This window comes from Bremia lactucae, linkage group LG5 (assembly GCF_004359215.1).
Source record: "Bremia lactucae strain SF5 linkage group LG5, whole genome shotgun sequence".
In the NCBI taxonomy this organism is placed as follows: domain Eukaryota; phylum Oomycota; class Peronosporomycetes; order Peronosporales; family Peronosporaceae; genus Bremia; species Bremia lactucae.
The window spans coordinates 332665-355814 of NC_090614.1; the positions used below are offsets into that span (position 1 = coordinate 332665).

The window sequence follows — 23150 nt, forward strand, 5'->3', positions numbered from 1 at the left end:
ACATATGCTGCACCTTAATGCACTGAATGCTACCTCAAATTGAAGTAGCTTGAAGACCACAAAACTTTGCTCTGCTTGATCGGTTCGTGGCAATTTACGTTTTAGGCAAGTGGAACGTCAGATGCATAATTATGTTGAGATTCTCCAGCCATGCATCGATGCAAGCAAAAGAGCGCAAAGGAATGGCTGGAGATCCACAACTTACATTGTTTTGTAGATGAATAAATACACAATTCACGCAACAAAAATGCGGCACCTTGGCCTGAATAGTTTAATAAGAATCATTCTCTTATTGTTGCATGAACGCAGCCCTACCGTAAGATTATTTTTATTTTACGTGCCGTCAATGACACTTTCCGCCTACGACTTTACAGCATGTGAAACAAAAGACCGTTAATATTTAGGTCGAATGCGTCAGCTAACATTAAGATCATTAAATGACATTTCTTTTTTTGAAGCTTTAAAGAATCGACATAGCCGTGAGTTGACGTGTCATTGCAATTTTCAATCTTCCGATCCAAGGAAAAGGACTGAACAAGCGACGATGAGATCATTATCTTACATCGGCAACACAAAGTCGCTCAGAATGCAGATATTTTCGCTAGGGCTCCAATTTATAATTGGTTGGCATTGCTGGCGGCCCAATGCTTCAGTCAGAGTGGCATACGGCGCTTCCGGGATTATAAAATTCTGTTGAAGATTTAGTGGCTTCATTTTGATTGAGCTTATCCACACGAATAGTCGCTAGTAACATCAGCCACTCTAGTATCGAAGCAGTCAAGCAAATTCCGGGGAGGTGAATATTTTCAGTTTCAATAACGGCACCTCACAAGCAGGACAACGACCTAGCGATTGACAAGTTCTTTTCGATCGCTTAGCAGCGGGCCATACGACGTCGACCTCCCACATAGCTCTCCGAACTTCTGTGCGTTCAAAGAAAAATGAGGGTGGCGGCTTGTACATGCTTTGGTTAAGATGATTCTGCAAACGGTAGCGGCTCAATCACCAATATCGAGAAATGGAGCAATAATTGATGGTATGTCAAGGAGTACCATCTTTTTGTCCGTGGATCTGATCAACGGATGCTATCACATCTTTATGCGTGAACAGGACATTCCGTTTACAGCAATAGCTACTCCAAGCTGTATGCTGCGGGGGTTACTAGTGTGCCACAGTAGCTTAAAATGCATTTGCTTCATTCAACAGATGTAAAGCTAACCTGTTGAGATCGGTGCGAGATTTTGCACCGTTTTAGTTTGATGATGTTTTTGTTCATAGCCGAGCCATAAATGAATGCCAGGACGTTGGAGTACGCAAGATTCTTACACTTATGCGTGAGCATAATCTTTATGAAAACCTCAACAAGTGCATATTCATCTGCAAGTGAAAAAACACTTCTTGGGCGCATCGTGGGTAAAGATGGCTTACGATTTTTTTTTGAAAGATCAAGGAGATCACTTACTGGCCTGTGCCAGTAGGTGTCAAAGGACTTCTTTAATATTGACGTACTTGCACAAGTACTCTCGCAGGTATGGCCAAATGACAGTGCATATGTTTTGCTTACGCAAGAAAAGTGTAAAGTGATCATAGATCGATGATTCTCAGCGTTCTTTTAAAAGTCTCAAGCAAAGCTTGATGCAATCGTCGATCTTGGCGAATGCAGAATTTTGCGATCGGCTATGCGTTAATGCAATATGACACAGACGGCGCCGAGCACGTTGTCTGCTATCGGACGCGTCAGCTTCATCCAGCTCAGCGCCGCTGTGGCATGACTAGCCACTCCCATAGCATACCGTTTGGGGGGCTTACTGCTGAGAACGGAATATATTGTTCACGCATAAGGATCTGATAGAATCCATCATTAAGATCCGTTGACGAAAAAATAATACTCTTTGACATGCCGTCAATGAAAACGTCCTTTCGTATTATCGGCGTTTGAGCCGGTAGCGTTCAGTTTATTGAATGCATGCACAATCCGCTATCCTTTACGTAAGCAGAATGTCGGAGAGCTATGTGGGCAGTATTTTTCCTCACATGGCCCGCTGCGAAGCGATTGGCAAAGAATTTGTCGACCGCTAATACTTGTTTACGAGGCAATGACCATTAATTCATGACACAGTATTTCGAACCTGGAATTAGGTCGATTTCGTGTCGAATGCCTTCATCCTGAGGCAACTCGCACGGTACTGATTCAGGGAAGACATTCTTAAATTCTACTGAACCTTTATACATAGAGGGTTTGTATTTAAAGACTCCCAGGATTGGGTCGTAAAACGACCGATCCGATTATTTTCGTCGAGGACACTTCCGTCCATCGAAGAGCTACTGAGAATCCGTTCATTCTCAGGAAATACTATTGTCGACCGAATAGCGGCCACGTAGTTGTCATCTGCGACAAGTACGCAGATTTGCTTGAATTTGCCACTTCGCAGATCACGCAATAATCGTTTCGGTTCTAGCGTTGGGAATTGAGTAATCTTCGAAGTTAAATTCGGAGGCGCTATTAGATCAAGTGTATATGCTCCTACACTTGATTAATTGCTTACTAAGTCATGTATTGTCTATGTTTCTTCCTTAAAACTTATTTTCAAGGTACCTGGGAACCTTTGACCACAGGTTTCCAAAAACTTATTCCCACAAAGATTATTTGGGAATTATCCCCCCCTACTGCCTCTAGCTGTGGTTGCGTTACCACAGCGAGATCCTCTATAAACGACTCTACAGTCGATCTAGAACTTTCGCACTGTCTCTTACAGACGGGCTTTTTAAAATTTCTTGAATGTTGCTTTACAAGCAAGCATCGTTGTCACGTACCACTTAACCTATTCGAGTGGTCAAACTTCGACGCTGCCTGTGCTTGTGCACAGCCTTCGGGATCTAACTATATAATGTGCTGGGTATTCGCACTGAGGTCTTGTGCAGCTATGCTAACGACCGAACCACAAGTGAGGCCATCGCACTCACTCGTACGACATCCACACGCTTGTTGATGCTCCAAGACGTCCATCAGTTGGCTATGTGATGAATAGGAGACAGGCATCGTCACGGCTTGATGCTACTAATTTATACATGGCTCGTACTTCTGAGCCATGGTATTCTATAAATGACATTAAATTTGTCATCCAAACTTAGTGAGATGAAATCATCATCGTACTGCTTACCCTTTAACGTGTATTAGATACCAACTACACGTTTCTTACTGTTACAGATGCGCCTGTTGCTAGGCGCACTGTCATCATCGTTAGAGGGATATCGCGCTTACCAAATTTGAGTCTACAATCTTCTAGCGATTCACGTCTATTAGAATTGTACGACGCCTCATAACCGACACGGGACTTAAGCAACTTTTTTTTACCCTTTAATTTTCAGGGTGATGATGTCAATTGCATCCTCTGGGGCTGTTACACAGTGGTTGTGTATGAGGCGCCAAAAGGCCTGCACATTCTTTTGACGTTGCTGGATCAGTAGGGTGCTCCGCACCTACTAAACCCGACCGTTTCTTGACGATCCGCCTCGATGTTGCGATTTTGCAGCAGCGTTGAATCCGCGACCTTCGCTGTTCCAAGCGAGAGATCGGTATTTTCCAAGGTGCTTTTAGGCACTGGCCGAAAGGCACTACACTCATAGACGTAGTGGCTCATTTTTGACAACGATTGCATTTCCGTAACCGCTTGTAACTTGAAGAGCAAGGTTCTCGTTCTATACATGCGAGAAATCCGTGGGTTCTGGACCTTTGTTCTCTTGTCGTCTCGGTGGGCGATATGCACCCGAGTGGGGACGAATGCCTATGTCAGGCTAAAGTCCGCCTGTTCCGCTATAGAGATCGCTTGGTCAAGCGACTTAAATTCTAGCCGGAACAGGTATGTCTTAATAGGCCCGTCTCCAAGATCTTTAATAAACACAGTTACCTGTGGAGTTCATTAATTGGATGATTGGATGACTAACGATATAAATGACCAGGTATTGTGTATGCTGGGCATAAGCGTGAATTTCACGCTTGCCCTGCTTCAAATCCAGGAGCTCAGCCCGAGCCCTGATTTCGGCACGTGGTGGCTCAAATATCTGCCTGAGCTTGGTCTTCAAGACCTTATACGACCCAAATACTAATATGTCGTGAAACTTATGCCCCAAGGCGCAAGATTTGGCACGTCCGGCTTAGTTGGACATACCAAATTTCACTTTCGGCGCATCATCACTGACACGACGAGCTTCTATGGCGTCGTCCAACTTGACGAACTATCTCAAAAGTAAGTCACCTTCGACTGCCTTAAACTTAGTGATTTCTATCGTTAAGCTTTCTGGTCGGCGTAGAGCGTTGGCTCATTAGCAGCATATACATGCTTCTATTTCAACAGTTTCAACTGTTGAGCACCCTGTTTTCTCAACACGCGGAAGTGCTGAGAGCCTTTTTACTGAAGCCAGGTTACTTTCTCTTGCGCTCCGTCAAGTTCGTGTTGAATGATCTAGGCTATGGCTGCATGCTGTTCATCTCTACCCAGAGTGTACAGCATGGCGCCAACGTCTGGCTTGCCTACGACAGAACTCATTCGTTCGAGCGCTCTCCGTTAAGGTCACTCAAATGGGTAAATCCTTCACGCGTCGCCTAATAACCTTCTCAAGAGGCTGGAAAGCTCCCTCCCTCTTCCTTTAACATGGCGACGTTGCATAGAACGTGCGTAGGTCGCTGAACGTACTACAAAGTGCTCGCAGCTGTAAGAGGGCACCTCTCACTAGTACTGGTAACTACTGGTTGACCTTACACTGATTACAGTGAGAATTAGGTGCCTCGAAACTTCACGTTCACAGGGGTACAGATGAAGGCTTTTAAGTAGCTAGGGGTTTTTAGCAACCAAAGGTAAATCAAAGGATTTATATTAGGGAGAAGTAAAACAGTATTAATCTATTTAGTTTCCTACGTAACAATCTTCTATCTACTACTTGACTTAATATATCAATATCTAACTAAGTATGGCGCCACCTTGCGCACCGCACAATCATGCCTTATAACGGTTGGCGGGGTTGATTTATACTGAAATCAACCAATCAATAGAGCTAATGTCTTATTGGATCAATATTATCCAATTTTGGAAATATTGAAACTATTTAAGTTAAAATTAATACAGATAATAATTTGTTCTCATTATTTATTTCCTTCTATAGGAAAAAAAAGTTGTTATTCCTCTGATAGGAAATAATAATTATGTAAGAAGACACCCCTTTACAATCTCTGTAGATATGCACTGATATGTATTGCGAGCGTATTATCTCTAAATACCTCGTATCTTGATGACTCTAGTCGTCATAAAGGATGACGCTGGGCGTCATCATGGGCGTCATCACTTCCGATATGAATGCACCTATATGCATCACATATACAAAGGTGGGTCACAATGTGAACCATACCCAAGTGGTGGGCCTATTACTTCACTTAAGTAATTGACCATCCCCTTAACTACGCAAATTGTACATAACGGGGATTGTGTAACATAGGGCAACTTTAGACCGTTGCACTCACCAATGACATTAGGCCAGTTTTTTAAGGACTAGTCACCGTTAATTGTTAGCAATTTTCGAGCTTGACACGGTCAATGTGTGATCTCGAGAATATCACGGCAAATTCTTAAAACATACTTAACTCTGTTTTTGCCGCATTCTCCAGAATTCTTGTCAAAAGCTGGAAACGCGAAGTAGAAATTTAAGCGCATCGTAATCATAAACAAGAATACCGACATTTGAGTTCAAAAAGTTGGATAGTCGCGACAGCTAGCTGGAAATTTCTTTCCCGAAGGCCAGAAATCAAAAATTAGAGCACGGACTGTAACGGGGCACTACTGACTTTTACTGCTTCAGTACAAGTCCACTTCGCACTGCCTCAGTGCGAGTGGTGCCTCACGTCACTTCACGTACGCTAGTATTGCAGAGGAAGACTCTCTTTAAAATAACACTTGCTTTAAAAAGGGTTAATAAAAAACTGTATAAAATATAATTAAGTTCTTCTTGTCTATCTACTTAAAACAAACTTAATTTTAAAATAACACAAAACATGTAACGGGCTAAAGTTGCCCTAATGTTATACAGTCCCTGTTAAGTACACGTGGTATACTTATGGGGATGGTCAATTACTAAATAATAGTAATTAGACCCAGCACTCGGGTGTGGTTCACATTTTTGACCAACCCTTGTGTATGTGATGCACATGGGTGCATTCACGTTAGCAGGGATGACGCCCAGCGTCATCCGTGATGACGGCTAGCATCATCCGTTACGCGAGGTATCTAGAAAGATACGCTCGCAATACAGTAGAACCCCTCTAAAGTAATACGCTTTAAAGTAATAATACGTCCTAAGTAATAAAATTTCGTGGTCCCGAGTTGGGACTTAAGGTTAAAGTAATATTTTGCCAAAGTAATAAAGTAATATTTTTTAAAGTCCCACTATTAGTAGACACATACCCCAAAAGTAATATATTAAGTTGTATCTAAAAAAAATTTTTTTTCAAATAACTATACTTCTTTTGCCGCTTTTGAGAGAAATCGATGGAGAGTGACTTGCTTCTTTCCAGTAATCTGTATCCTTTCAAAATCGTCCAAAACTTCATTCAGTTTCCTGTGAGTCGTGGAAGTATCACACTTTCTCTGCATGAAGTACAGTTTACACAACCTTATTGCATCAAGGACGTCCTTGGCTTTCACGGGGGCTGGCACTTCGCTATCATCCGCATCGGGAATCCCTCCTTCCACTTCTACAGGCAAAGACAATCCATGTTCTTCCATTGTTACTGTCACAATGTCTTCTACGTCAGGACTATAGGCGACCTCTCTCTCCAAGGGGTTGTTGAGGATGGCGTTGATGTCCATTGGATTGCGGTACAGTTGATCATTCTGTAACATCAGGTCATCTGCAACATTTGCGGGGGGTTCGGTCGCCCTAGCAGGAACTTGGATGTTCAAGCTTGATGTCCGAATTTTGCAGTAATTAAAACAATTACGAATAGTTTCCTTGGTCACCATATTCCAGGCCTCCACAGCCCACACCATCGCCTTCAAAACATCCACTTTTTTATGCGCTTCCACATTGTCAAGTGTTTCATCCAGCTCCAATGCTCTTAGCAAGTTGCGATTGAAAATTTTCCTGTAAAAGGCCTTCAAAGTTCGAATAATGCCTGCATCACAAGGCTGAATTCGGGAAGTTGTGTTGGGCGGCAGGTAAAGGATTTTAACATTCGCCAGCTCCGGCAAGCTATCAATTGGAACATGAGCAGGACAATTGTCCATAATCAGCAGCACCTGTCTTCTCCCCATCCTCCGATTAAACCATTGTAGCCATTCCAAAAACAATACACTGTTCATCCAAGCCTTCGAGTTTGCCCTGTAGTGGCAGCCAAGGTTCTGACGATTGATATTTTTGAGACAACGGGGATTCAAGTATTTCCCAATCACCCAAAGTGGGACACGATCTGAGCCATCTCCGTTGGCACAAACAACAAAAGTTAGCCGTTCCTTGTGCTGCTTGCGGCCCTCCAGTTGCTTCGTTGCAAGTGAACGATCAGCCTAAAGTGAGGAGGCAATAAATTTTAGTATTTGAAGTTGCTTCCAAAATGATTTCAACTGGCCCCGACATACCTGAAGTCGGTAAAACAAACCCGTTTCATCGATATTGTAGATATCCTTCCATTCATACTGATCCAAAACTTCTCGAAGGGCGGGTAAGGATTGCTCGAGTATCTCCATGATAACCGAAACGCTCTCTCCATGTCTCACTCGCTCTTTGATTCCATATCGAGCTTTGAACCTGTTCAACCAGCCATTGGAGAATTGAAACGTATTTGTGTCTTGATCGGGGTACAGTCTCTCCAAAAAAATCCTCCCCTTTTCTTTATAAAGTTCACCCGAGAGATCCATGACATCTTCGTAAGTTCGCACAAATTTGTAAAGTGCCTCTTCCATGAGAGGGTATTCTACAGTCTTCTGACGCTTCGCATCCATACTAATTTTTGCTCCGTCTCCTGCACCAGCTTTTTCACCTTGGGAGATCCAGTGCTCCTGCTGCTTGAGAATCTTGGAAATCGCAGCTTGACTGACAGTCATGCCAAAATTCTCTACCACCCATTGTGCAATATCCTTCTGTGTTCCACTGGTATCACGCTTCCTTTTACTGATAGCTATGCGGATTTCATTAGTGATAGGAGCATGAGCAACCTTCAGGTGTGCTTTCGCCATTTTTTGTGTTAAGTTTGCAGTTCTTGCTTAGACGTTTAGATTTGCCGTTCCTGTTCTGTACTTCTTATAAATATTTTAGTTTAGTTAAAGTGTCAAAGTTGAAGCTTCACGTCGAGGGTTAGGGTTAGGTAATGCGTCAGCTGCACATTGAGCTTCCTAAACGAAAATTTTCTGGAGAGAAGAGGTTGGCATCTAAAGTAATAAAACGCATAAAGTAATATTACTTTTCGGTCCTAAGAGTATTACTTTAGAGGGGTTCTACTGTAGTCTCCAAATATTATTCACCGTTTAGACAATATATTAATTAACAATCTTTAAGTGTTAATTTCATGTTACGATACACCCGTTATACAGACGGCTTCAATTTTTCTAAGTGCGTTAAAAGTCGCTTGCAAAAGAATGTGTGCCACATTTAAAACCGTTTCTCTTTTAAGAAAAACTGATGTTATTTTCCGACATGAACCTGTCTTTGTGGTCAAGCACAGCCCAAGATGGAATCGTCGCTAATCACAAAGATTCAAAATAATTCCGAGCGTTTTTGACCAGAAAGTCAGTAACATATCAGGGAAAGCTTATAAAATCCTCCGTACGCCGATATCGAAAAGTGGAGGAGTAATTGGGCTCTCGCCAATCACTGTGGGCGCTAAAATTTTTGCCGACGTGTCCCGTCCCGTCGTTGTCACGAAAAGATCAGCCAGTTTCTATGAATAAGCTTCTTGGTACCTAAGACCCACCCTGTCCTCATTGCTAAGAGTGAGGCCTTCGCAGAGGCTGAATAATTGTAAGCTCCGATGCCGCCCAGTCTTATGGCGTGTTTGCAGTCCCAGGACGAGTCACCGACGACCTTCAGGCCGTCCTACAATGCCAAGCAGACTCCGTGTCTCCCCTCGCACCCTACCCCTATTAGCGCCACGCGTGCTCGCACACATAGCCTTCCTGGCACTGATGAGCAACTTTTAGACCGAAATAGCTCGTGGATGCAGCTAGTTATTGACCGTGGTCTATTTCGCAGCTTTGAGGGAGTTAGCGTGGAAGTAGCGAGACTCAGGCGCATACAGAATTTGGACATGTACTCCTCGGATATCGAGACCGTGGTTGAGCCTCATCCTGACCTTGCTTTGGTGCAAAAGGAGCTCAGCCGCGCAAGGCGCAAGTCCGTACGTATTCGTGACGACCAAAAGCAAATGATTAAACAATTTGAGGCTCAGCAAGACCGTGGCATACTGAAAAAATATCTGGCTATTGCAACAGGATCTGCTATTCACCATAAAATTAAGATGGAGGAATTGAAGAAGAAGCTTGGCCGGCACATGGCTGAGGCTGCGCATGCAGATGCTGAACTCAAGAGACTCGAGCGAAGATCTTGCTCACTTGTGGAAGACTGGAAGCGGCGCACTTCTTTCTCTTGCCGTAGTAGTCAGTCTGCGCACGATAATAATGTGGACTTGAGCATAATTCAAGCAAAAGAATGCACGATTTACAAGGAAAATGAAAATGATATCATAGAACGTCTTGAGCAGCTTGAAATGGAGAAGCAAAAGCTATTGGGCCTCTTGCTTAGGACTTTGCGTCTTCCGGACGCCTTGCAAATGCATTCAAATGTGGCTGTGTACGCTTCTGAAGTGCAGTCTTGTGAGTCCGTTAAACGGCAAATCGATCGTGCATTGGGACTTTATCACCAGGCACTGCAGCTTCTGCGCATGGCAATGGCTACGGTCGTTTCATCTCAGTATACGGGCTCTGTGAAAGAATTTGCCAGTGGTCCGTTTGCTCTCACTGTAGAGGCTGGTCAACTCATGCAAGCTGCAGCCATTGGCATCCAGCCTGAGGCTCGGCGCCGGTATCGATTTTTCGCTCTAAAGCTGCTAAATTTACGCCTGCCGAAGTTTCCTCAAGTCGTCAGCGACTTTGTTCGTCGCGCGCGACCCAACTTTGATCCTCGGAGCGCTCTTGCCCAAGAATTTGTGAGGAGGCTTCCGGCATGTGAATATACAATGGTTCAGACCCATAAGTTTGTGATTGAAAAGCTAGAGCTTTTGGATCGATGGAAGCGCACAGTGGAGCAGGACCAAGCACACGCGCAGGATTCGCAGCAACGCCTTGAGACACAACTGCAGCAGCGCTTGGCTGTGTTGGCCCGTTCAATCTCAGTCTAAATTTTATTTTTAGCCCAGCTATACAATTGACGAATTGATTGAGAACACGTGCGTATTGCGCGAGGGCTAGATTGAAATTTATAAATGTTTATAATTTAGTGCGTACCGAAGGAGGACTCGCAAACTTCTAATATCAAATGTCAACATTGTGAGATTGCAGTGCCGCACTTTGCAATAGATTGGTAAAAGGTATCATAAGCGCCTACTTCCAAGTATTCGTGTTGGAGGCCTATTGCATATTGGGTCTGACAATTGCGCTTTCAGCGTGTTAATTCCTAAAAAAGCCTAAAATCTAAAATCGAACGTGGCCAATCAAAAGCATGATTTTTCTAGGTGATTGTGGTGCACCTCAAGTGACGTGCTTTGGAAAATGTCAAGGCCAATTATGGCTGCTTGTGCTCCCGTATCTCGCTTGTCAATTGCTCCCATGGTAAGCCTTTTTGTCGTCTGCAATGCATTAGAGCATTCTGACAAAAATCATTTCTCTTTGCAGATGGACTGGACAGACCGCCACTACCGTTTCATGATGCGCATGATCACCAAGGAGACGATGCTGTTCACAGAAATGGTGGTGGACCAGACTGTGAGTCCTCATAAGCTCTTGTCAATTGCCAAAGTTTGACTTGAATTACAAGGCGAAATTATCTATGACTTTAACAGTTGCTGCACCAAAAGAAGAATCTCGACTATTTTCTCGGCCACGACCCCGTTGAAGCCCCACTCTCGCTGCAACTGGGCGGTAACAGCATAGAGGATCTAGGTGGTACGTTCTTTAGCTCCGCACGTGGACATCCATATTCTGGTTTTAATTTAATGCGAATCGCCATTTGATTGCAGCCGCGGCGCATCTAAGTCAATTGTATGGCGGATTTAAGGAAATAAATCTGAATACTGGCTGCCCTAGCGCGCTTGTGTCAAGCCGTTGCTTTGGAGCTCGCCTTATGTTGGACCCTGATCGCGTGCGGGATATATGTGCTAATATGCGGCGCAACATAGAGCTGGCAAGAAATGAGAAACCAACATTTCCAGCGGCTGAGGTGTCGATCAAATGTCGCATTGGAGTGGATGACAACGATAGTTATGAAGAGCTGCATTACTTTGTTGCTACGGCGGCTAGTGCTGGTGTACGTCACTTCATTGTGCACGCACGCAAGTGTTTGTTAAAGGGTCTGAGTACCAAGGAAAACCGCACGATCCCACCGCTTCGCTATGATGTCGTGTACCGACTTAAGCAGGACTTTCCCGACCTATCGTTTACACTCAACGGTGGCGTACAGAGTATTCAGCATGCGCGAGAGCTTTTGAATACCACTAATGCGGACGGAATCATGATTGGTCGTGCAGCGTACAACAATCCTTGGAATTTTCGCGATGCTGACCGACTCATCTTTGATGCTGACCGCAATCCGAATTTATCACGTCGAGAGATCATCGAGCGGTATTTAAATTACGCTGAGGAACTACAGGAGAAGTGGGGATCGAATGAACCATTGAGTGGGTCTCCCTATACCATGGCCACTTCTATGCTAATGAAGCCGCTGCTGTCTCTCTTTAAGTACGTGAATGTTTGGCACGTCTGCACTGTTATAACGTTGACGCCTCTTGCATATTTCTAGTGGCGAATTTGGCGGTAAGGCATTTAAACGTGAAGTCTCAGCTCAATGGGCGAAGAAGGGCCCACGACCAGAGCTACGTGAGATGATTGAAAACGCTATCAAAGTACTTCCTGACAAGGTTCTCGATGAGCGTGTAGAGGACGAGCTTGTTCAAATACGTGCAAGCTCTTATGCTTAGACAATATTGCCCACAATATGTTACGAGTATTATGTAAAATGCACCCCAAAGTTTAAGTGTTCCGTGTATGCTCAAGCTGTTCTAAAAATTCATCAATAATAGTAAACACGTCTTGTGGAATTTGAGCGCGAGCCATGTGATCGCGCAGCTGCCCGGCATTTGGCATACCTTTCAAGTAAGAACCGTAGAATTTTTTCATGCGAGAGAATCCGATAAGGCCTGGATCAAGCAACAGCTCTTGAAAAAGCTGTGTATGACGCCGAACTACTTTTAATTTTGCGCGTAGTGGCACATGCGATGTATCGGGGTAGCCCTGGAAAAGCCAAGGATTCCCCAAAAGCGCGCGACCAAGCATCACACCATCGACTCCGTACATATCAACCTTTTGTTGTGCATCCACAAGACTTGTAACATCACCGTTGCCAAGAATGAGCGCTGGTGACCCTGTTGATTTCACCAGTGTCACAATGTCACCGATTACATCCCAATGAGCTGAATATTTTGACATTTCATCGCGCGTTCGTCCATGAATCGTAATCACTTCTGGTTCCGAATCAATTAATCGCAATATCCAATCTTTGTATTCAATATGGTGGAAGCCAATACGCGTCTTGACAGTGACTGGAATGCCCATCGCTCCGCGTTTGCACGCAGCCACAATTTCCAATGCCAAGTCCGGCTGCAAGATCAATGATGCCCCGCTGCCTTGATTAGTGACGTTGACCTTGGGGCATCCCATGTTAATGTCAATGCCGTCGAAGCCCAAATCGCGCACAATCATGGCTGACTAATAACGACAACGCGAGCAGACGGTCAATATGACGACTTCGACAATGCGGATCCAAAAAATGTATACCTCATAAAACTGATCAGGCTTCGAGCCAAAAAGTTGCGCAACCACAGGTCGCTCTTGCTCTGCATACTTGAGGGTTGTCATCATACGGCGGCGCGAGTCCGTGTCGTGCGTCAAAGCTTCGCAACTAACGAACTCGGTCCACATGACTGCTGGTTTGGCGATTTCACTAATAACGCGCCGAAAAGCTGCATCCGTAACGTTTGCCATTGGCGCCACGCAAAAAAGTGGTCGCTTCAAATTGCGCCAAAAGCTGCTCATACCTTGCGCCAATTGCTAAGAATCGCCAATTCAGTGGTAGTGGAGGTATACATACAACATTTGCTGTTTTGTTATCTCTATGTTGTTTATCTTGTTTATACAATTAATTATCGTTATCGAAAACGACAAATAGCCAGCTCTTTGTAAAAATTGTATGCAATTTCAGCGCTCGATGCACGTTACAATCAATTCCTTTTGATTAATTTGGCTTAACGTTATAAGCCTGAAATCTCCACTTTCTAAAGCCCACATACATCTAAACAGGTGTTAAGAATCTCGCTACAAGAAAGGTAACATCGCCATGCCGACGGAGCGCTCGAGCCGTCGCGATCGCTCGCGTGATCCTGAGGATAATGCTGGCAGTGAAACGGGTGCGCGTTTGCGCCGCAGCATGCGTAGTATGGTCGCTGATTCCGATGGTGCAGACACAGACGCTAGCTCAGCTGGCCACCGGTCGGATGAACCTCAACACCGTTTGGGCCGCCGCAGCAGAGCACGCAAGGCAGTTGAAGACGCACGAAAGTCCTTGCGAAGTACTGAAGACCGCCATATTGCTCATTTTGGGAATGAAGACGACGAAGTCGACGACAATAACAGGGAGCAAACGGATGTTAGAGGACGTCAGCGCTCACTGTCTAATTTATCGAACACGTCGTCCGTCTCGGCATCTTCGCTAAATTCTGAATCGCTTGCAGGAAATCAGTGTCGCACACGCATTGATCAGCAATTGGCCGAGCTGGAACAGAAGAAGAAGATGGTCGAGGACGGTACGCTTGCCGAGTTCTGTCGTCGCGTAGCTGCTTTCAAGGAGGAGCGCAATCGCCTCTTGCAGACTGCCGAACTGCATAAAAACTTGCAGCTGAAAAATGGACAGGATCTTTACAAGTTTGAAGTACAACGGGCATACCATTTATGGGAAAATGATCAGAAAGAGTATAAGGACAAGCTGCTAATTAATTTGGACACCATCATGGCGAAGCTTCAGGCCGAAATGAAGGCGCTGTGTGACATTAAAGAAATTGTCACAACCAATAGAAGCAAATCGAAACAGACGGTCGAAAGTAGCAACGCTGACAATGTATCAGTCCATGTTGCTACTATAAAGGAACGTACGAACGCAAGTAATGTAAACGTCGAGCCAAAACAGGAGGAAGGTGAAGTGCTGGAGCCTCATGCGACACCTGATAGACAGCTCATAGTTAAGCGACGTAAAATCGGCTCATCAGCGAAAGCAGATGCATTCAAGATCCCGAAGGGAATGGAGTGCTTACCATTCAATGAAATCCGAGCTGACATTGAAGCCATCGTAAGCGACCGCAACAAGGCAGCTCAAGCGACAGCTGACCACTTGCTTAACAACAACAAAGGCAAGCGTCCTATCTATTATACGCTTATTCACTTGCCTTTAAGATTTACTTATAATTCGTTGTTGTTAATAGTGCCGTTTAATCTGGAGCGGCGGCGGCTGTTTTGTGGAAAGAATATATTCGAAGAAGGTGACGAAGTGCATGTTTTAGTACCGCATATGCAAGAGGATTATCGTGGCAATATTTCATCGATCACAAGCGATGCAATTTATATAAAGCTGATATCCGGTCAAAAGGTACGCATTCTTCTGCCATATATTGAGCATCGCCGCTGCGAACTTAAACCAGCACTGCGTGGTTCGTCGTCTGCGGGTATTTTACAAAGCATGGGCTGGACTGAGTACAATACCCTTTACTGATTCGGTCTCCACTACTATCGAACATTCAACTTAATCTTGACTCTGATGTAGAGTTCCAACGATAAGCTCCTGCTTAATGTGCACAGGAATTATCCCCGCACCGATAAATCAATCAAATTACTCCAGTGTCTGCTATATAATAATCTAAATGCAAAATCCATGGACAATAAATGCTGCATTTTTTCAACTGCCGCCACTAGATAGCATCTTAAGCAAGTTAGAATTGTGCGTGTTTGCACACTCCGATGATCTTCTGTCTTCATCTGTGTCACTACTATCACTCCCATCTTGGTCCTCTGCAGTGTCTACCGAGTCGAGGCTCTCACACCCAATTCGACCTAATGTTCCGATAACACCGCTACCAACTCCTACGAAAAAGCGCTTGAAGCCCAAAGCACCACTGAGCGCCAGCGCCAGCTGCTTTTTCGCCGAAGGTTTTCGCTGATCAGAGTCCATATCATCAGCGTTTTGACTATGAAGGTGCAATCTCCGCCGCTTCAAGTCTCCGCATGCGTGAGGACCTCCTGGGACCAATTTCTTACGAAAACGAATCTCAGGAGACTTAAGATGCGATAGTGATACGTATCCCCCCGATGAGCTCGCGGCGGCTACATTACTAGCTTCTAAGCCTTGAGCAAAATTCTGCTGTGGAGGCAATGACGAAAGCGGCGATAATTGCGTGAATGGCTTAATGCGTGGGTCCATATCACTGCTACTTAGACTTGAGGCAGCAACAAACGATGAATTGTCCGATACTGATGGTAACACAGTGCTCGTGCCGGTCGGGGCTAGCTCTCCAAGGTCTGGACGAAGAAACGTGGTAAAAGCCACGCTCCAACGCAGCTCCGGACGTGCGTCTACAGCTCGAAGGAATCGCTCCAGTCTCGCTCGTCTATGATGTAACAGATCCGGATCATCTCCACGCAAATACGAAATCCATCCGCCGTTTGGAAATCGAGGTAGCGCTTCCCGCAATGCTGAGCCCTGCGTCTCCACCAAGTACGTATACAATTGACGAAAGTCGGTGTATCGTCTCATAACCGTGTAGCGCACCATGGGTGGCATCTCGAGGTACACATTATCATCCGCTGCCGTGGCATCTATGGTCTCACTGCTATTGCTCCGCGCGTTCGGATTTTGAGCTGAAGTGTCGGACTTAACGCTGCCTGAAGCGCGTACGTCAAGCACCTCGATGTGATATTCCCAGCTAGTATTTTTTCGAGTAGCACCAGTAATCTGCAGATCACGACTCGCCTTGCTACCGGCCTGAATCGACTGCGGCGCGTGTGAGGCATTCGTAGTCACAGATTGCATTCGACGGTCTTTAAATTGAGATAACAAAAATGCGCGTTGCAGGCAAAGTATGACGTAACAGTAGAATATAGAAACTCGCAAAACTGAGGAATTTATAATTTTGAGAATTTGCTTTAAATATTTGATTATTATTTTTTCTGTGACTGCCCTGCAATGCCGTGCCAAGCGGTATCCTCATCTCAAGGTGGCGAAACTTCGGCTCCAACGGCACACGAACTTGCAAAGACAATACTGAAGCAGTCGCCATCAAAAGAGGTACGTGCATGATATGAAGTGAATACCTAGAAAGATCGGTATATAACAGTAGTTTATTCGTCACGACGTAGACTTTAGATGCTGTCGTGGCACTTTACGTCAATTTCTTGGATGATTCGAGCAATGATGATCGAACGCTTCACTCTTTGCAAGAATTAGATACTTTGCAATATTTGGACCATGCTTTGTGGCCACTGGTGGACGTTGTGGCGACCGCGCACCACCCCGTAAAGAAGGCTTGGCTAGTTTCTGTGCTACTGCTTGCAGGGTTCCGAGCAAGAGAGAAAAACGCAGAGTCTAATGTATGGTCTCTCTTCGGAAAGAAGGTTGAAGCATGGAAAACGTGTATGACGACGTTGTGGAGTACATTAGCAGAAGCAGCAAACGGTGCCATGTGGACTTATAAAGAGCAGACGGCGTTGACGCAATTCCTCATTTTGGGTTTCCAACGCCTTGACGTGCCGTTCGTGGCAGCCTCGCTACTTCAGTTGACATCGCTTTCGCTATGGAGTGCGCTCTCATCGTCTCAACGCGAGCTTGAATTTCAGATGTATCCGAAGTTCAAGCGTCACTGGAATCAAATGATGACAGCTAACTCCTCAGTTAAGACGGTCACGAAAAAAACGCAGAGTAAAAATAAGCGGCATAAAGTCGAGTTGACGACGAAAGAGCCTTTTCAATACGAGCAGATGGCGTTAGTAAACCAACTTGACGTATTTTTACAGGTGTTGAAAGCTCCAAGGAACAGTGATGTATCAGAACTTGTGGTTTCACAGCAAATGCGCTTTGTAGTGGCTTTTATAGCCTTGCTGATTGACCTCTTGAGCCAATTGCCCACGCGTCGGTTCCTATTGACCGTCTTAAGGCGTCGTCATGTACGTGCCGCACTCAAGAACAGTCCACTGGTGCAGCACGCAGTCGAGGGATGGCGCGTGAACGATAGACAGGCTTTCAAAGAGCAGACGGCGCTGTTGGATACATGCATGCGATTCTCTATTGATGCTCACACGGGTCTGTCACTATCACGACAGGATCAACGAGAGCGACAAACTCGTCATATCCAATCGTTGCAGCAAATTGCCTTTCAATCGTTTAAAAATTCGCCAGCCGAAGAATTGGCTATAGCTCCATGCAGTCAAATTGCCAATGCTTACAATTTTTCTGAATTACTCAACGCTATTGCATCTGCCGACCGCTCGCAATTAAACTCGTTGGCAATTGCTGTTGGCGTGCTGAGTGATCAAACTGAGGCAGATTCAACTTCTGACGCTGATTTGATTGAATATTTTAAAGATGAATACTCGAATCAATACATGAGCGATAACGACGTGTTTTCGTCGTTAAAACCGATTTTTCCCACGGAAATGGAGATTTGGAATGATTTGCTTGACCGAAAGATAAAAGCAAAAGCCAGAGATTCAGATAAGCAGCCAATTTTGAGTACAAGTGGAATATACTCTGCAGATAATGCTAATATTTCCCCAGTACTACCGGTGCGCAAATTAGGTCTGCAATTTTTGAATTTTGCGGACTATCTGTTGCGTAATTACCAATTGCTTCAAAATGAGGCAGCTCAGATTATTCGCAAGGATCTAGAGGTAGCTATAAAGCAGCTTGACGCCGTGCGAACACTCCACTCAACAAGTTTTAATAGCACCCGATTCCGCGGTTTTTCGCAGTTCGCAGTACCTTTGGCTGATCCGCTTCAAATTGTGCAAGTTAGTAAACCGGCGCTTGGCTCTACTTTCCCAGCTTCTGTTCTTGCACGAGTGGACGTGGAACTGTCGAGTGGACATAAACGCAAGTGGTTTGATTCTTACCAAACGAAGGAGGTGGTCTGCCTTGTCACTATAGATGCAACGGCCGATGAAGGTGTCGAACTTTTAGGTTTTGATCAGCATTTGAAGGAAACTGGATCATTTCCTGAAGACTTTGGTGTGATGTTTGTGCGGATGGGAGAGATAGTAGAAATTGCAGATAGTACTGGCAACGCAATTGACGATGAAACTTCCGTAGCAAAAGGGAATAAGCGCAGCCTTACGCTTAAGCTCGATGGTAAGCAATACAAGAGCGACTTGGAAGCAGGTCATCTCGGAGCATACGAACAAGTTAATGTATTGATACGACTGAAGCCTCACAAGAACAATTTTAAAATTGTGCTGGACACAATTGCAAGTGTATTGCGCGATGCCAACAGGGAAGAACTTTTGCCGGAGTGGCTGCACGACCTGTTTTTAGGGTATGGCGATCCAGCAGCTGCAGCATACAAGTCGATTTACAAATCCAGGGCAGAAAAAAATGTAGCGATACCTTTGGGCGAACTATTGCAGGATGGCGACCATGCACTTGAAGCTGGCGGTGTTGAGAAATTGGTGAATATCAATGATGATACTCATGAGCTTTGCTCGAAAGACGCAATGGCACCATTTACTTACGTTGAGGACTTGCGTACAGGATTGAGTTGTATCCGAGCATACGATAGAAAGAGTTTGCTTTCATCCTTTCAACACTTTTCGCCTCCATTACGGTATACGAAGTCGCAAGTGGCTGCTGTCCGAACGGCACAGTGTGAGGGTCTTACACTAATCGTTGGTCCTCCTGGTACTGGTAAAACAGACGTGGCTGTGCAGCTAGTGTTAAATTTGTATCGCACAACTCCTTTTCGCGAGAAAATTCTCGTTGTTACTAGTTCGGAACAAGCTCTTAACGACTTTTTTGCTAGAATTCTATCTTACAATGTAATTAACGAGGCTGAAATCGTGCGAATGAAGCAAGAGCTGCCGATCACTGCCAAGACTATAGATGGTCATGAGAAGAGCGACTTAAACTTTGCAAAGCTTACTTGTGAAGGTCGTGTGGCCTTTTTAATGGAGCGAAGGGCAGTTTTATTGGCCGAGGTGGAGCAAATGGCGCAGTGGCTCCTAAAGCGAGATGCTACGCGATACGCTGGTCTTGCTGGAGGGTCGGCGTCCTATTCCTGTGAAAACGCGCTGATCTTTTATCAATTTCACATGAAGCCAATTCTTGACATAGCCACCAAGGCTACAGAACTGACGTCGAAAAGCGACTCCGTTACAGCATTTCTCGAGTTCTTCACGATGCGAAAGAGAGCGGTACCTGACAAGATTGATGCTCTTCGTCAATTTGTGATGGACATTGAGTCATATTTCGCAGAGTTGCGGCGTCTTCAGCCTATTGAACTCCTTCAAAAGTCACGCCAGCGTGGTGAAATGTATCTAGTACATCATGCTCGAATCATTGCGATGACGTGTACGGACGCGGCTTCGAATCACTGTAAAATTAGGAAGCTTGGACTGGCATTTGGGAGTCTCATAATCGAAGAAGCTGCTCAAGTAAGCGAGCTGAACAGCCTTGTGCCACTTTTAATGGCATGCTCTAGTAAAGTTGAGCCAAAAGCGAATAAGGCTTATGAATCCACACGCCTGAAGCGAGTCGTGCTTCTTGGAGACCCGAAGCAGCTGCCACCGGTGGTCCGAACAATGGCTTTAAAAATGTATGCGCACTTTGATCAGAGCCTCTTTACACGTCTATTACGTCTTGGAGTGCCTTATATTGCACTTGACTACCAAGGCCGTAGTCGGAAGGAGTTGGTTGATATCTATCGATGGCAATACGATGAAATCTTATCGAGTGAGAACACAGCTACACTTGGCGATTTCCATCGTGTGAAGATAAATCCAGAATATCAGACTGGTAACGCTGGTTTCGCTTGCGTAGCACAATTCATCGATTTGACTGCTACATGCCACGAGCGTCAAATCGAACCTTTTGCTTACGAAAACAAGGAAGAGGCTTGCTTTATTGTCGCGCTTTTTCGGTATATGATTGGAATTGGTTATCGATCTGACCAAGTAACAATTCTAACGACTTATCAAGCTCAAAAAAAACTTTTGAAGCAACTTCTGCAACTTCATGTCCCCAGTGCAGCTATCATGTGCAAAGTACTGTCTCTTGATCGCTCTCAAGGTCAGCATAATGACTTTATACTGCTATCGATGGTGCGTAGTAAGCCCTGCCTGGAAGGCTTTCAAGATGTGCGTCTTGCTTCGACAGCATTCTCTTGCGCTCGTCTTGGACTCTACGTCGTGGGATGCCGCGCAATGCTAGAGCGTTCGCGGGAGCTAAAGCTGTTGTTCTCCAATTTGCTGTCAATCGCCGAAAAGTGCGATGATGGAAAGGCTACGAAGCTCGCGCTGGTGCCAGTTGAACGAGTGGGCGCAGCCGCATCTGCAGTCAAGAAGCGTCAGGCTAAAGAAAGTAACATTGTCTATGTCTCAAACTACCAGCAGCTGGAAGAGGTGGTAGCAGGGCTCCAAAATTAGATGAAAAACTGCATATTTCAATAGCGTCGTATTTCTTAAGCTAGCGCAAACATTTTGACAGGGTATAATTCTTCAGGAAAATGTCTTTGTCTTCTTTCGAGAAGGACCACGAGGCCAGCCTGTTGAAAAATGCTTCTATAATAAACACCAGAGCGCGTGATGCTGCTGTCTTGTCGATCAAGGTCGTACGGCTCTGCAGTGTGAAAAATATTCTCCTTTATCACAATAAAGCCATTTGATGTAAGTGCCTTCTTACAACGTTTGAGGAAGTGCACAAGATCGAGGTCGTTCAAGTGCACCACCACCCATTGCATCCAAATAAGGTCATAACTTGCACATGCCGGCTCAAAATCCTGCAATCCCATGCAGTATAGGTGCCTAACGCGAACTTGTAAATTCTCATCTGCTCCCAAATATTCTGGAACTCCACGCAGTAGCCTTGGACTCTGCTCCACTAAATCTACGTGGTCAAACATGGGCAGCAGCAGCAATTTGCTTACTCGACCAATACCTGCACCGCAGTCTGCTGCCGCATGACAGACCCAATCGGGTTTTATTGTTTCTCGTACTTGTTTAAGAAACCGCTTTGATTCTCGAATATCAACTCCTGATACAAACGCAAAACCTCCTAGCACGCCGTTGTCCGTTAGCGGACAGTTGACCTCGTCATCCCAGTACTTATGAGCTTTGGCGTACCACGCAAGCTCTCGTGGAGTGTCAGTGGTAGATTCTAGTGTATTAATTGTGTCGTTTTCTTTTAATTCATTGACCGTTTTCCCCAGTTCTGCTTGCCACATGGAGAAAACGCTCCTGAATTCTGTATTAGATCTATAGCAGCGAGGTGATAGCAACGATGCACCTACTCGAACTCTGCATGAGGCTCAATTTTTCCTGACTCATCAAGGGCGCATTGAACAGCAGAAGCAATATCTCTCAATTCTTCCCACTCGATTGGCGAATAGCTGCTTCGACATCGTGGCATCACCAGAGGCGCCGACTTCGCCTCATGTGCGTCATTTATCTCAGCTGTCGACATTTTTGATTAAAGAAGTAGGTATCCCGACAACTAAAATTGATATCCCACACATATCCCTCATATGACACGGATACTTTCCCGTTACATAAGTAATATTTCCTATGAGAGGAAATAAATTAAGCAGTACAAAAATATTATCGCTATTAATTTTGACTTAAGTTCCAATATTACCAAATTTGGTAATATTGATGCAATAAGACATTAGCTCCATTGATTGGTCAATTTTAGTCTGAATCAACCCCGCCAAAAGTTATAAGACACGATTGTGCGGTGCGCAAGGAGACGCCATACTTAGTTAGCTATTATTATAATAAGTTCAATAGTTGCGTACGCATCCTACGAGGCAGCTCGATCGCGTATACCACTGCCTTGGTGGTGCAATACTCGACACGGGCCGATATACTTAGGCAGTAATTTATTACTGCCCACATTCGTCACTACATGTTTGGGTAGATTTACCGTAGACAGTAGGACTAGGCCGTTACAATTCAATGAATGAATGTATGCTCCTTCATTTTTGTAAGAGTTCCCTTTCTGTCGGTCCACCGCATCAGCGATGAAATCTTGTACAAAACGGACCACTGCTTCGCTAGCCAACAGGAATTCCCTGCTCACTCGGTTTTATATTTGTCTTAAGTGCGACCGGTTTGCACTCCAGAGATGTCAATCTCTTCATAGTGAGAGCATTATTGTTCTCACTCAATTATTGTTTTCGATGCAGTATATCAGTATCATTTTAGTCAACGCCAGCAATAACCTTATCGCTATTATTGAGATTTTCCTCATCAACGTGGCTTGAATCAACTTAGCATCCATCGCATTGCCTTTAGGGCTAATGCTTGATGAGCAAGAGCTAGAAAATTCTTTGCTCGAGCGAGTCCCTCGCCCCTTGAATAAGAGTCACTCTCAAACAAGGTGGGTAAACGTGGATGGTGTAAGCCGCTCACAAAAAATGGTGCATGCTTTGTAGAAGCATGTACTGAATTGTTGATTGCAAATTCTACCATCGGCAAGAGCTCGCTTCAACTCTTAAAAGAGTGGACGTATCCGCGAAGATTCTCTTCGAAAATATGGTTTGCCTGCTCCGTCTGACCATCTGTTTCAGGATGATCAGAAGTTAACTTTTTCAACTGTATTCTAAGTGATTTGAACACTGTTTGCCAAAATTCCGCCGTGAATCTAGGGTCTCGATC

At 44.9% G+C, this 23150-nt stretch overlaps 8 protein-coding genes across 8 annotated transcripts; 4 read left to right on the forward strand and 4 right to left on the reverse strand.

Annotated features, from left to right (window-relative positions):
• Nucleotides 1-9010: 9010 nt before the first annotated feature.
• On the forward strand, nt 9011-10375 carry CCR75_003533 (uncharacterized protein; the record flags this gene model as incomplete). Its single annotated transcript, XM_067961627.1, has 1 exon — nt 9011-10375. The coding sequence occupies one exon, from the start codon at nt 9011-9013 to the stop codon at nt 10373-10375; it is 1365 nt and encodes a 454-aa protein (XP_067821302.1).
• A 370-nt stretch (nt 10376-10745) lies between these two features.
• CCR75_003530 (uncharacterized protein) lies at nt 10746-13291 on the forward strand (the record flags this gene model as incomplete). The annotated part of the gene is made up of 6 exons (XM_067961624.1): nt 10746-10805; nt 10869-10958; nt 11036-11138; nt 11213-11930; nt 11992-12959; nt 13033-13291. The coding sequence occupies 5 exons, from the start codon at nt 10746-10748 to the stop codon at nt 12167-12169; spliced, it is 1149 nt and encodes a 382-aa protein (XP_067821303.1). The 3' UTR covers nt 12170-12959; nt 13033-13291.
• On the reverse strand, nt 12222-12950 carry CCR75_003532 (uncharacterized protein; the record flags this gene model as incomplete). Its single annotated transcript, XM_067961626.1, has 1 exon — nt 12222-12950. One exon carries the CDS (start codon nt 12948-12950, stop codon nt 12222-12224), a length of 729 nt encoding a protein of 242 aa, XP_067821301.1.
• CCR75_003531 (uncharacterized protein) lies at nt 12957-13232 on the reverse strand (the record flags this gene model as incomplete). The annotated part of the gene is made up of 1 exon (XM_067961625.1): nt 12957-13232. The coding sequence occupies one exon, from the start codon at nt 13230-13232 to the stop codon at nt 12957-12959; it is 276 nt and encodes a 91-aa protein (XP_067821304.1).
• A 293-nt stretch (nt 13292-13584) lies between the features above and the next one.
• Nucleotides 13585-15009, forward strand: CCR75_003529 (uncharacterized protein; the record flags this gene model as incomplete). Its single annotated transcript, XM_067961623.1, has 1 exon — nt 13585-15009. The coding sequence occupies one exon, from the start codon at nt 13585-13587 to the stop codon at nt 15007-15009; it is 1425 nt and encodes a 474-aa protein (XP_067821112.1).
• Nucleotides 15010-15192: 183 nt separating this feature from the next.
• On the reverse strand, nt 15193-16323 carry CCR75_003528 (uncharacterized protein; the record flags this gene model as incomplete). The annotated part of the gene is made up of 1 exon (XM_067961622.1): nt 15193-16323. One exon carries the CDS (start codon nt 16321-16323, stop codon nt 15193-15195), a length of 1131 nt encoding a protein of 376 aa, XP_067821113.1.
• A 153-nt stretch (nt 16324-16476) lies between these two features.
• Nucleotides 16477-20921, forward strand: CCR75_003527 (uncharacterized protein; the record flags this gene model as incomplete). Its single annotated transcript, XM_067961621.1, has 2 exons — nt 16477-16578; nt 16650-20921. The coding sequence occupies 2 exons, from the start codon at nt 16477-16479 to the stop codon at nt 20919-20921; spliced, it is 4374 nt and encodes a 1457-aa protein (XP_067821107.1).
• A 35-nt stretch (nt 20922-20956) lies between these two features.
• CCR75_003526 (uncharacterized protein) lies at nt 20957-22061 on the reverse strand (the record flags this gene model as incomplete). The annotated part of the gene is made up of 2 exons (XM_067961620.1): nt 21785-22061; nt 20957-21749 (listed from the first exon to the last, which is right to left on the reverse strand). The coding sequence occupies exons 1-2, from the start codon at nt 21955-21957 to the stop codon at nt 20957-20959; spliced, it is 966 nt and encodes a 321-aa protein (XP_067821243.1). The 5' UTR covers nt 21958-22061.
• Between the last annotated feature and the right edge of the window lie 1089 nt (nt 22062-23150).